The sequence below is a fragment of the Haemaphysalis longicornis genome, unplaced genomic scaffold (assembly GCF_048455015.1).
Source record: "Haemaphysalis longicornis isolate Haplotype H1 unplaced genomic scaffold, Haemaphysalis longicornis Haplotype H1 scaffold_1, whole genome shotgun sequence".
Taxonomy (NCBI): Eukaryota; Metazoa; Arthropoda; class Arachnida; order Ixodida; family Ixodidae; genus Haemaphysalis; species Haemaphysalis longicornis.
This window is the reverse complement of record NW_027526203.1, coordinates 17,973,804-17,986,263: the sequence shown is the minus strand read 5'-3', so window position 1 is coordinate 17,986,263 and position 12,460 is coordinate 17,973,804. Positions and strand designations below refer to the sequence as shown.

The following is a 12,460-nucleotide window of genomic DNA, read 5'->3' as shown; positions in this document are numbered from 1 at the left end:
ATCATTTCTCTGCCGCGCCGCCAAAGAATGGAATGACCTTCCCCACGATGTAGTTTCAATCACCTGCCCATCACGTTTTATTCAAAGTGTGTCTATGCATCTGCAATGTTAACCTGTGGCTTTTGCATCTATGTTGAACAACCCACCCCTTATGTAACACCCCCCCTGTGGGGTCCTTAAGGAAATAAAGTTAAGTGAAGTGAAGTGAACTTGGCGACGCGCACAGGCCGCTCAGATAAGACCGCAGAGTTTTCGACACCAGTGCAAGAAACACCAAGAAATTTCCTAGATTTCCCCTGATTTTTCCTGAATGCGGTTATTACGTTTTCTCTCATATAATGTATTTCTGCTATGCGAAACGACTGCAGAATTTACTGCTAAGACCTAATTATGAATTCGTTTGAAAGCATCTTTGAAGGAACTGTGATGAAGCTTAAAAAATGTTGCAGTACAATTTGTAATGCTTGAAACTATTTCATAAAACCACAAAAGCCACAGAGGTCATCAGGTGGGGGAAATAATAGTCAATAACACATATACAAATTACAAAGAAAGGAAGAGCAATCAGTAATCATTCAGCGCACACACAACAATACAACATTTCATGATCAAGCAACAGTACATATAACAGCGCATTGCATATCAGCCGGAGCGTGTTAAATTATAAAAATAGCATAATCAAGAACGCCGCAGTTCAAGGCAAAAAAAAAATCTTGCACTCGACACAGCGCACTTGGAATAGTATGCAAGTACATATATAAAAAAAGGACCATAGGAACGAGAACGGACGATGCGCAGTGCATGAGCCCTGGTGTCGCGTTCTCGAAGGTCTGGCTAGAGTGTACTAGAAGAATCTAGTACACTCTAGCTGCGACCGCATGAGTACGTTTGCCCTCTGCACTTCCTCCTTGATCTTGACGAGGGCGGCGTTCTCGTCCCCAACTGCCGCTAGCCTGGGCTCTTCGTCAGTCAACGCAGCATGAAGCTCCAAGCAGAGCACCTCGAGGTCTCTCACTAGGGCCTGGGTGTGTTCTGTAGAAACCTTGGGGGACATAAGTTTGTCCTGCATCTCCAACGGCAGGGGAGACGGAGCTCCTTTCTCCCCTTCGACACAGCTTGGCTGTTTGCTCAGTGTCAAGCTTGAACTGCCTTCCCCGAGTTCGGTCTGTTGTAAATCGACGCCCTCAGCCAGAATGTCGGACAAAAAGGACTCAAAGCCTTCAGCCACATCCGTGATGACCGATACAAGGTCCTCCTCGTCTTCTGTGCAAACGACTGAGCAGCACTGCTCAGGAGATGCACCTAGGTGGCTCCGGTTCTCGGCTGCAGTTTGGCAGGAACTGTGCCCCTGTGTTGCCTGTGCAGTTTCCGACGATCTGAATGCTACATCAAGGTCAACATTGGACTCAAGCAGCTCAACCACATCACCAGCAGCCGATGAGCTGCAGCCAATAACTTCGGCTTGATCATTTACATTATCCAAGTGGTCCTTTCGAACGGTGAGTCCTGGCTCAAGCTGGGCAGCCAAGGTCTTGTACCCCAACAGCTCAATCTGCAGCTCTGTGATACTGAGATTCTGCTGGGCGGAGTACTGAGTGAGTTGAGACCCCTCCGCCTCCAGCCGGGCCCTTGCCTCCTCCAGTTGGACGATGGTGGCCCTGAGAGCACTGCTTTGGCCCATCTTTTCTTCCAGCTCACTCTGAAAAAAGAGTCGAAAAAGGCTTCAGGCATCAGCTAAGTGAAGGATACAGGGAAGAAAGGCTAAATAATGGCTGCTAATAAACAAAACGAAGGAGAAAGTGCCAGGAATACGTGCACAGTTGCTCACACTGGTGGCCAGTGTGTGCATGTCTAGTCTGGGCCAAAGGATGGTATCTTTTACATTGATGCACACAACACTGGGCCACAGTTATGCACCAGGGCGGAAACCATTTTACTGAAATAAAAACAAAGCTTACTGACTGGCATTGAGGTGGCCGGTTTGATAGCTATTCATGCTGCTTTATTGTGAAGCGTCTGAGGCTGGCTGTCGAACATTTCGTGAAGCTAGGAAAGCAGCACAACCACGGGTCACGTGACAGTGGCTAGCCCATGAGCTAACAGTAGCCCACAAAGTGCTAGTGACTCACCCTCCCCCCCCAGTAACTGGCCTGTGGCCTGTGGGTTACCGAAAAGGGAGCGCATTTCGCAAGCACCCCCCCCCCCCCCCGCACTCTCCTCAAAACAAATGAGGCTACCATCCTTTGAGAGGGATTCATTCAACTCCAGGAGTTATTCACCATGTCCGCATGCACGGAAACCGGGGCATCCACCAAAAGAGCCGACAAACACCCCACGGGAGACAATGCCTGGACGCAAGGGAGAAAGGAGATGTGTGCACGCACCCTAAGGCGAGCGCTGTCCTCTTCCAACTCAACCAGGTGCAGTTCCTGGAAGCAGCTGGAGGAGCGGTGCTCCGTTGGCTGGCGGGGAGTGCTCACGCCATGCGACAGGGTAGTAGCCAGACCCTCCTCTAGGCTTTGGAGCTCTGCCGCCAGTTTGGCCAGCTGCTGTTTCTGATGGCGGGCAAGAAGATGAGGCGCATGCATTAGGGCGATGGGCATATAAATCGTCAATCAGCGAAGCACACCAGGCAGAACAATCAGTCAGCCGCTTGTTCCGACAACGGGGAAACAAAGCACACGCACTGCAATCAGCTCAGTGTCCAACAACTGGCATAGGAATCATGCTCATCAATCAGTCAATCCGGCAAATAAATAGCATTCGCTCGCGGGTGGACAACTGAGGGGATAACAAATGTCAACATACGTTTGCTTGTGCTGAGGAATGCGTTTGAATAATCCGAAATTTAAGAAGAAAATTGGAAGGGCAATTACTAATCAGGTTCAGGATAATGTTCTCTAACAGCATTAGCCTTCCACTTTCAGCACACTCATGTCTTGCACAGAATAATCACACAGCCCCTGATTAAAGGTTTTTGCAAGGAAAGCTTGTGCACTACCAATTTATAAACAATGTCTTCATCACATGTCTACATTCTTTGACCAGTATCACTCATTCTACTGGAAAAAACGTTTGTAGAAAAGAACGTCTCTGCTTGTTTTAATTTCTCTCGGGCTACAGGATCACTAGCTTTGCACCCACAATGACACTTCATTGCACTGCCATTACAGTACTGCTGATACCGTCAGGACCTCTGACGTGATGATCACATTTATTTATTTATTTATTTATTTATTTACAGGTACCCTCAGGGCCAAAGCATTATAGAGGGGAGTGGGTTTTAAGATTCACGAACAAGTACAGCTTACAGTGCATATCAAGCAAACATACAAAAAGGAGGAGTTGCACGAGAACACACCATAAAAAAGTTCACAAGTTCTGTGCACAAAGGGTCAATAAGTACACTAAGAAGCCAACACTTTTTTACGAAAAGGGTCACGCCAACACAAAGAGAAAATTAATCATTCATAGTTATTCGAGTGGTTTTGATTGCTGATAACTGATCGGAAAGCGTCATTGCTTACGATAGTCGCAGTTGCTGCCGGAAGGCCGTTCCAGTCGCGTGATGTTCGTGGAATGAATGAACATGCGTACGAACGCGTGTGACTCATAGGGATGGCAACTTTGTGGACATGATCACAACGTGATGATACGTAGTTTGGTGCAGAAATTAGGTTGTTGCTTAATGTGGGATTATAAAAAATTTTGTGGATTAAGCAAAGTCGTTTTATTTTGCGACGGGTAACTAAATCAGGTAACTTGAGGCTAGCTTTCATAGATGATATACTGGCGGTTCGATGGAAGTTGGAGAGAATAAAACGAGCAGAGTTATTTTGTACCATTTCAAGTCTATTGATTAAGTATGTTTGGTCTGGGTCCCATATCGCGGCTCCGTATTCAAGTTTGGTTCTAACTAGTGTTTTATAAAAAAGTAACTTCAGGAGGAGGGGGCCAGAGAAAAGTTTCGCCTAATGTATCCTAAGGTCCGGTTAGCGTTATTAATGATGGGATCAATGTGGACATTCCAAGTTAAATTGTCGAATATGTGGACCCCAAGATATCTATAATTGTTTACTACTCCCAATGGTTGTCCTTCAATGAAGTAAGAAGGTATGGCGCTCGATGTACGTGTTATCCTCATTGCCTTACATTTCGCGATATTTAAATTCATGAGCTAATTTTCGCACCAGGTGGAAATGTTATCTAGGTCTGATTGTAGTGCATGCATGTCATTATTATTGGTAACTTCACGAAAAAGAACGCAGTTATCGGCGTACAAGTGGATATTGGATTTAACGCAGTTGGGAAGATCGTTAACATATATAAGGAATAATAATGGGCCAAGCACGGAGCCTTGGGGAACTCCAGAAGTGACAGTAATTGGGGGCGAGTCATAGTTGTTAACGGTAACAAACTGCTGTCGATTAAGTAAGAAGCATTCGATCCATTTTAAAAGGTGGGGATTTATATTAAGGCAACTGAGTTTATGGAGTAGTAATTTATGACATACTTTGTCGAACGCCTTTGAAAATTCCAAAAATATGCAATCTACAGTGGAATGGTTATCAAGAATGGCGTGTATTTTGTGTGTAAAAGATACAAGCTGCGTTTCACAGGAGTAGTGCTTACGAAATCCGTGTTGTGCTTCAGTAAAAAATGAGTTTGAATCAAGAAAATTAACGAGGTTAGAGAATATGACATGTTCAAATATTTTACAAGGAATGCTTGTGAGGGATATAGGTCGGTAATTAAGAGGAGACTGTTTGTTGCCAGATTTAAATACTGGAACGACCTTCCCAATTATCCAATCATCTGGAAGAATTCCTGACTGCAAAGACTGTTGAAAAATTTTTGAAAGAATTATTGATGAGTAGGTGCAAGTACTTTTCAAAAATTTCGCGTTAATTCTATCGACACCAGCAGCAGAATAAGTCTTTAAAGAGCCTATAATTTTCTCAGCGCCAAATGAATCAACTGTTATTGGAAGCATCTCCGGGTAATCATAAGCATTAAACAATGGAATGTTGGAAGAATCGGAACAAGAAAAGTTCAATGCGAACAAGGTGTTTAACACAATAGGACAGTCATTATCTGCAATTGCTTCGCCATTGGCGTCGGCAAGACAAACCAGGCGTGATGCACTCGGGTTTACACAATTCCAGAACTTTTTTGGGTCATCTAAAAGCATAGAGGGTAGCGTATTTCTCTGAAAAAATTCTTTAGCTGTGCTGAGAGCATTAGTGTAAGCATCAGCCGCAGTTCGATAAGCCTGCCAACGATGTTCCGATGGGGAAGCTTTTTCCGCGCGGTAAAGTCTTTTCTTTTTGTTAGATAACCTGCGGATTTTCCGATTGTACCACGGAGCACTGGGGTTTGAAAAAAACACGTCGTAATGGTATGTATTTTTCGGACAACTTTCGAACTTTGTTCCCATACATTTCCCAGTTTTCCTGTACAGAGCGATTATCAAACTCTCATCAAAGAAAGCGTCAAGAAATAAACATAATTCAGCATTTATAGCGTCAAAATTTGCATGCTTATAATCTCTAATGTCTTTTGTTTTATTTTTAGAGCGTTGGGCTTTGACATCCAAGCAAAAATGTAGAAAAAGGTGATCACTCAGACCAGGTAAATAAGTTATGTCAGAACACAGATCAGGAGCTGAGGTTAAAACCAAATCAAGAACACTTTCAACGTTTTCAGCTATTCTCGTTGGCTCATAAACTAGTCAACATTCGCGTCTTTTTTTACTTATGTTATTGTAGCAACTAGTCAGCCCAAAGCCTGAAAAGAATGCACCCCGGAGAGTCCGTGCCAGTGTACAATCAACAAGAAGCAGTAAAGGAATAGTAGCAGCGAGAGCCGCCAGCTTGCCTCCTCCTGGAGCTGTGCATTTTGTCGGATCAGGTCGTCATAGTTCGCCTGGACCCTCTGCATGGACAGCAGCTGTTGCTCCAGCAGCCCGTTCTGGGTCTTTAGGCTGGTTGTTGAGAGAAAGGGAAAAGAAAAAAGGAAAAGAAGTCTTCTGACAGCGATTACAATTGCAGGAAAATACCTGAACTGCGTGCCGAACTGTTCATTCAGGGTAAAAAAATTAGCCCGGCTTCACTGACTTCCCGTCGCGAACGCCGATGTTAACAGTGAAACTGCCTGGCATTCCCTACTCTCAAGGCGAAGCTTCATAGAAGTCAAAGCCATCAGATCGATTTGCATTCACACCAGTTCATTTTTCCCGTGTTCCACTGCTCGCACCACCTACTGGAACCTTGTGTTACTTTTGAACTTGGAACACTGCCACAAAAAGGCATGGCGAGTGCTTTTTATTTTTTGCAATGTATTTTTGTGTGCTATTCCAAAAACCAAGCAAGCATGTATTTTAATTAAAAGAACAATGCAAATATCCCGTACATATTGGCGTCTTGCCTCCAGTGTGCTTACTGTTCTCTTTTTGCTCAACAATGCTTACGAGTAAAAACATTTCCACCTGATTTAGTAGCTTACAAAAGCTATGCCTGTATAAGCGTCTCGTTGAAGCATTCCTTCAACTTGCTGCATGTGTGCTTGGCGCGTGCTCTCGTCCTCGCTAGAATCCCCCCTCTCCACATTGCTGCAACCACGTTAGCACATTTCGTGCCATGATAGCCTCGACAAAGAACAGCGTCACGGCTGGAACGGCGACTACAAGCTCATGGAAATGTCTTGCTTGATCCCCTTCCCACCAAGACAACTTTTTTCAAATACCGATCACACATCCTGCATTTTACGAGCCTTCATTCTGCGAGTGTAGCGTGTGAAGCCAGCACAGAGAAGTGAGGACAACAGCTCGGGTAATCTTTTCGCCTCACAGGAGGTATTCCTTTCTCTGAGTAGCTAAACATACAATTATAACCTCCATTCACCCGAGAGTGTATGCTATATACATACACAGAGATACACTTATAGTTCTAAGTGGTTACAACGCAAACAGCACAGTGGTTGTTTCCGCACAGGCTTAAAATGATTGCAACAGCTGAGATTGTGAAGATGCTACACTCAGCCAAAGTGCCTCCTTACATTTCCCTCGCAAGATTTCTGTGCACCACCCCAGAATATACCATGCTATCACTGCACCGCCATTTCGCTCAAAATTAAAAAGAAATTGTTTAGGTCATCACGTCGCCATACTTCAGTGAACATGACACAAGTGGCTTGCTGCTCAAAACCAGCCAACAAATATCTCCATGACGGAAGGGCAGAACAAGAGGAAGAAAGAATACGTACAGCTGGATGCGATCACGCAGTCGCTTCAGGCAGCTGGCACCTTTACTGAAGCCAGCTTCAAGGGTCGCCAGCCTCTCCCTCTGCCTATTGATCTCCTTGTCTACACAAACGAGAAACCAGCAAAGAAACGCAGGAAGCAGTGACTTTGCATACCTGATGACATTCACACGTAGCACGTGCTACGTAGCACGTAGCACAGGCTTACAAGAGCGCAAGCTGCAGCCACATCACCCTACAATCGTTTAAAATGCTGTCATTCGAGTAGGCGTGATGTGCCCCATAGCTTACCGAGACGAAAGAAGACAGCAGGGCTTCCATGTCCTTTGCCTTTTCAGTCGCGAACAGTCCAATCTCTCAATTTCAAGGAATCACACGTGACAATTGCATGCAGGCTGGGCTTTCCACTCACCCATCGTACTCAAGGATCAACTGACCCTACACAGGTGCGCGATCATTTAGCCCTCAAATTGTATGCTTACATATTTGATGGCAGACTAGCACAAGATATCAGCTCTTATTTATTTATTTATTTTTTTATTTACACATACTGCAGCCCCCAATTTGGGGCTATGGCAGGAGTGAGCATTCACAGAACAAAAAATAACAAATGAACAGATCAACAGAGCAATAAAACAAAAGAACAGTTAACGCAATTCAGCAAGGGCAAGTAAAAAGATACCCCGCATTTCCCCGAGGGGAAGAATGTGAAAGTGCGAATGCTTCTTCGGCCGCTTTCCCCACTCGACGTTGGCGTCGGGCCGCGGCTTCCCGCGCTCGCAGTTCGGAGTCCGCAGCTCGCCGTTGACGTTGGGCCGCAGCTTCCCGCGCTCGCAGTTCCTGATCGGCAGCTCGCTTCGCCCGCTTTCGTTCGGCGTCGCGGGCCCTCCGCTTCGCAGCCTTGTCTTCGACCGACGACGAAGTATTCGAAGTTCCCGCGGTGACGTGACCTTCAGCGACGGGTGAAATGCTCGTGCTGGATTGTATTTCACTCGTTGTTGGTGGTACCGTTGCCTGCGAACTATCCGCCATCATCGGTCGCGCCGTTGCTAGGCGCGCTCCCCTCCGCTCCGCTCCGTTGCTAGGGGAGAGGAGGCGCCCGATAACACCTCCGGAGGAGCGGCGGACGACGGCGGCGGACGATTCAGGCTCGCTTAAGGAGTGCATTCGCACTTAAAAATTTTCCCGCGGAAGGGAGCGAGTATCACCGGACAATTCATTCCAGAGTTCGGCAGTGAAAGGAAAAAAAACTAAACTTGAATGTGTTGGTTCGACAATGGTAGGGCTGTATATTAAGGTGGTGATTACTTCTAGTTATGGATGGCGAGGCAAATGAGATGTAGGTATTGTGAGACATGCGATATACCGAGTTAATAAAACAGTAAAGCAATTTTATAGAATTCTTTAGTCGGCGCATGCGTAATGTGGGGAGTTCAAGAGAAGACAGGGGAAGGGAAGGTGAAAAGTAGCGATCATAGCGATGACAAATAAATTTGATAGCTTTTTTTTGAATGGCCTCAATTCTATCGATTTCACCCTGCTTGTGTGGATTCCATACGGGGCATGCGTAGTCAAGTACTGGACGAATCAGTGTTTTATACATTAGTAATTTAGTGCTTTTTGGGGATTGGGACAGTGTTCGTCTTAAATAACCGAACTTTTTTAAAGATTTTGTGCAGACAAAGTTAATATGCGGAGACCGAGAGAGATTGCTGGAAAAAACAACTCCAAGATATTTGCATTCTGTTACTTTTTTTTAAGGTGGATCCGTTAAACGAGTACGTGAAGCAGGAAAGGCATTACTATTCGTGAAAGACATAAGCACACATTTGTTAAAATTGATACTCATTTGCCAGGTTGCACACCATTCACAAAATTCCATTCCCAGTACAGAGGCAACTACTCCTGGCAACCGATACAATGTGTACCAGACGTTAAACCTTCTAAATGCTGTAGCGTAGTTGTCATTGCACTGGTAGACAGAACTAAACTTTATCTGCGCTGGAAGGGCGCAGCTATAGTGCGCCAACCCCAGTGCTGCTTGTACTGTCCTCGCCATTGTCACAATTCCCCAGTCTCCTCTTTGGTTCTCTGCCCAGCAGCCACCTCAGTTAAGGTTTGTTTTCTCCACATTGGAAATACAACTGCCACCCACACGAGTTTGATCCCCAGTCATAAGAACTTCTCAAGGCTTATAACTAAGATCCTCAAGGGTGTGACCTGCCGTTCTTTTTTCCCTGAGAAACCTCGTTCTAAACTTTCCTGTTAACTGGGCGGGTACTTTAATTACTTGAATGGGTCCGAAAGGCCCCCAGTCCTGCACTATTTCTGCTACACTCATCGCGAATGGAAGTTAAACCTCAGAAAGCATTGTACATAGAATGCTGTCCTCAAAGTTGAGCGATATATTTCGTAGACACAAAGGTCTGCACTTTATCCGTACGATACTTGCATACACGAGTGAAGTGTTTTGTGATTAAACATAACTACAAAACAATTGGAAGAATTGTACACTTCCAAGTACTTGATAACTAAAAATAGAAGGCCGCACGTAGCGGCAAAAAACATCAATACAGGGTAAGCAAGTAAAAAAACTTGCTCAATAAAAAAAAAGAAGGAGAAGAAGGAAGCAGGCTTGAACAAGTAGCAAAATTAAGACAACACTCTCGGCAAAGTAGACAAAGGTCACCAAGAAAGTAGGGCGTCTCAGCATGTTTCGAGTACTGAGACCTCAAGCCACCTAAGAGAAATGCCTGCCATTATCATACGTGCTACGCAATGTGGCCTTAGAGTCAGGACTCAGCAGTATGATGTGTTATCTGCATCAGTGGGAACGTTCCTTCAGAAATACTGGGAGATATTGTCAGTGAGAAAGTTGCACCACTGTGTAGAAACTGTGCATCCTGATAAGCAATTCAAAAAGCGTAAAATGCAAAAACGGAACCCGTTCACCGTTTGCCTTAAAGTAGTACTGACACGAAATTTTCGTGTTACGTTTTTTTTCGCTGCAATGGGTGCCAATTAGCCCACTAATCATAGAATGACACATTAGACGGTCGATCGCAACGTAAACAATCATTTACGGCGTCGTGTATTCGTATCAAGTTTCGGTTTCGACAAAAGGAACGCCGAGCGGCCGCCATGACAGGAGGTAGCACCTGACGTCACCATTCTTGCCGCACCGCTGCGGTCTGGACGTGCGCGGGAGCGCACACGCTCGCCCAGACCGGCGGAGGTCTTCACCATCCCCGCGTGCACGGGCAGCATGACGTCAGTCCCAAAACCATGACGTGTACAGACAGTGTAGCAGCGCGTGCCAACCGCAGCCAGCGCGCCGACTACGTCACGGGAGCCCCGACGTCGGCAGTTTGGGGCAAGTATCAGATGATGTCATGCTGGACCACTCTGGGGTTCCTCGTGCGGGCAAAGAATAAAATGGATTTAAAATATATTATACTGAACGGCTACTGTTGAAACTTGCTGGGAGATATCTCCTGATAAAAAGGAAGCATTTGCATAGTTATCTCAGCTTTGAAATTTTGTGTCACTACTCCTTTAATACTGACAAGAATGCTTTTCTTCCTGTTATATTGATTTTACCTATGCTTAATAGCCTGGGAAACCTGAGACAGCACGTTAAATGCTTGAGCGTGCGATAACTAATTACATTGAAGGACCTGAAAGTCGTCTATTTCGGTTTTCTGCGCTTTCAGCCCAGAGGGCGCGTATGACAGATTCACAGTTTTGTGCGGATGTCAAAAGACTGCGGAGGCCGGTGACGTGTTGTCTCGACCGCCCTGCTGCCGCAGCTAAGCGGCTGAGCTGCCTGAAGGCGTTAGGCCCACCACTGCGGTGGCACTTTGATGACTGCTTTCTATAAAAGCCCCACTGGCGATTTCTATTGCGATTTTCGGTTATATTATCGGCTCCATTCCCGCATGTAGAACTTCATTTTTGGCAAGAATACCTTTTTAGGCATCAGTTACACCTGTAGCTCTGGCTACGTGCATTGGTTTGTCAACACGCCAGCGCCCAGTCGCCGCTTGTCGGGCTGCACGCGCGAAGTGATGTCACAAGTTTCTGACGAGCCTTGTAAGCAAACAGCCACGCGACCTCGCTACCTCGGGGTTGTGTCACACCGTTGTTTATTTGCTGCGTGCCATTCCACATGCTGTTTCTTCGGCGCAATTAATTTTATCAATGCTACACGCGTCGCAGACCACAGATATTTCAGCCAGGGTATTGTGTCGAGTAAAAGAAGTGACGTGTGTAATAATATTAACACAGAAAATTGGCGTCAATACCCCTTTAAGTCGCATAGCAGACATTTAAAAACTGGGGTTGGCCAAAGAGACCTCTGTCGGCCCAATGGAGAGTCGGTTACCTCTTCCCCTGAGGGCCTTCTTGAGCCGGGAAACCTCGGCCTGGAGATTGGCGGAAGTCTGCTCCTCATCACGGATCTGCTCCCTCAGAAGCTGGATCTCCCACAGCTGCGCCGGATGACAGCAACGATAGAAAGGACGCAATCAGTAGAGTCAATCACATTAAAGGGTTTATGAAGTCAAAATACGAGTTCCGTTCATTTAAAAACCCATGTTGTCTTGATAACAACAATACCAATTTTATCATCAACCTCAAACAAATGACTGAGATAAGAAAGAAAACACATCCGACAGTGGCGATTGCCTAGCCACTTTCCGGAAATTTTTCTACGACGTCACAGAATCTTGTTTGTGCATTTGGCTGTTGCTGACTTACGCCAGAGCCAAAAAACGTGACTGGGAGGGCATCTAGTTCTGTTTGGTTACATCATTTGAATGGTAATGTGCTGTATAGCCACACTGAAAAAAATGTTCTACTGTGAGTCCATAACAGGTCCCTACTATTCAACACGTCCGAGTGGCTTGAAATTTGAGTTTCTCAATATCTTTGTGCCTTTATTTTTCATTGTCTCTTTTTATGGCGTCACAGGCCATCGGACACGGAGTTCCAATGATTGCAAACGTCCCGCAAAAGTTCTTTTGGAGCCACACCGCAATTGCGGACACCTAACAGCGCCTTGCGGACACCTTGCGGAAATAGCGCCTTTCGGACACCTGTCGCCATGTGGCTGATTTATTGACAACTAGTTTTTTTATTTTATTATGTTTTGCTCGCATTTCGCGTGCGTATGCGGCACTGAATGTGAAATTTGAACTCG

The 12,460-nt window shown here is 45.7% G+C and overlaps 1 protein-coding gene across 1 annotated transcript in view; it reads right to left on the bottom strand.

Annotated features, from left to right (window-relative positions):
* Nucleotides 1-477: 477 nt before the first annotated feature.
* LOC144156312 (uncharacterized) overlaps nt 478-12,460 on the bottom strand; it is a 31,344-nt gene continuing 19,361 nt past the window's right edge. The window contains exons 7-11 of the mRNA XM_077688323.1: nt 11,645-11,750; nt 7,264-7,363; nt 5,878-5,983; nt 2,385-2,555; nt 478-1,699 (exon numbers count right to left, since the gene is read on the bottom strand). Coding sequence (XP_077544449.1) covers nt 845-1,699; nt 2,385-2,555; nt 5,878-5,983; nt 7,264-7,363; nt 11,645-11,750 — 1,338 coding nt within the window. The 3' untranslated portion in view covers nt 478-844. The remainder of the gene's footprint in view (nt 1,700-2,384; nt 2,556-5,877; nt 5,984-7,263; nt 7,364-11,644; nt 11,751-12,460) is intronic.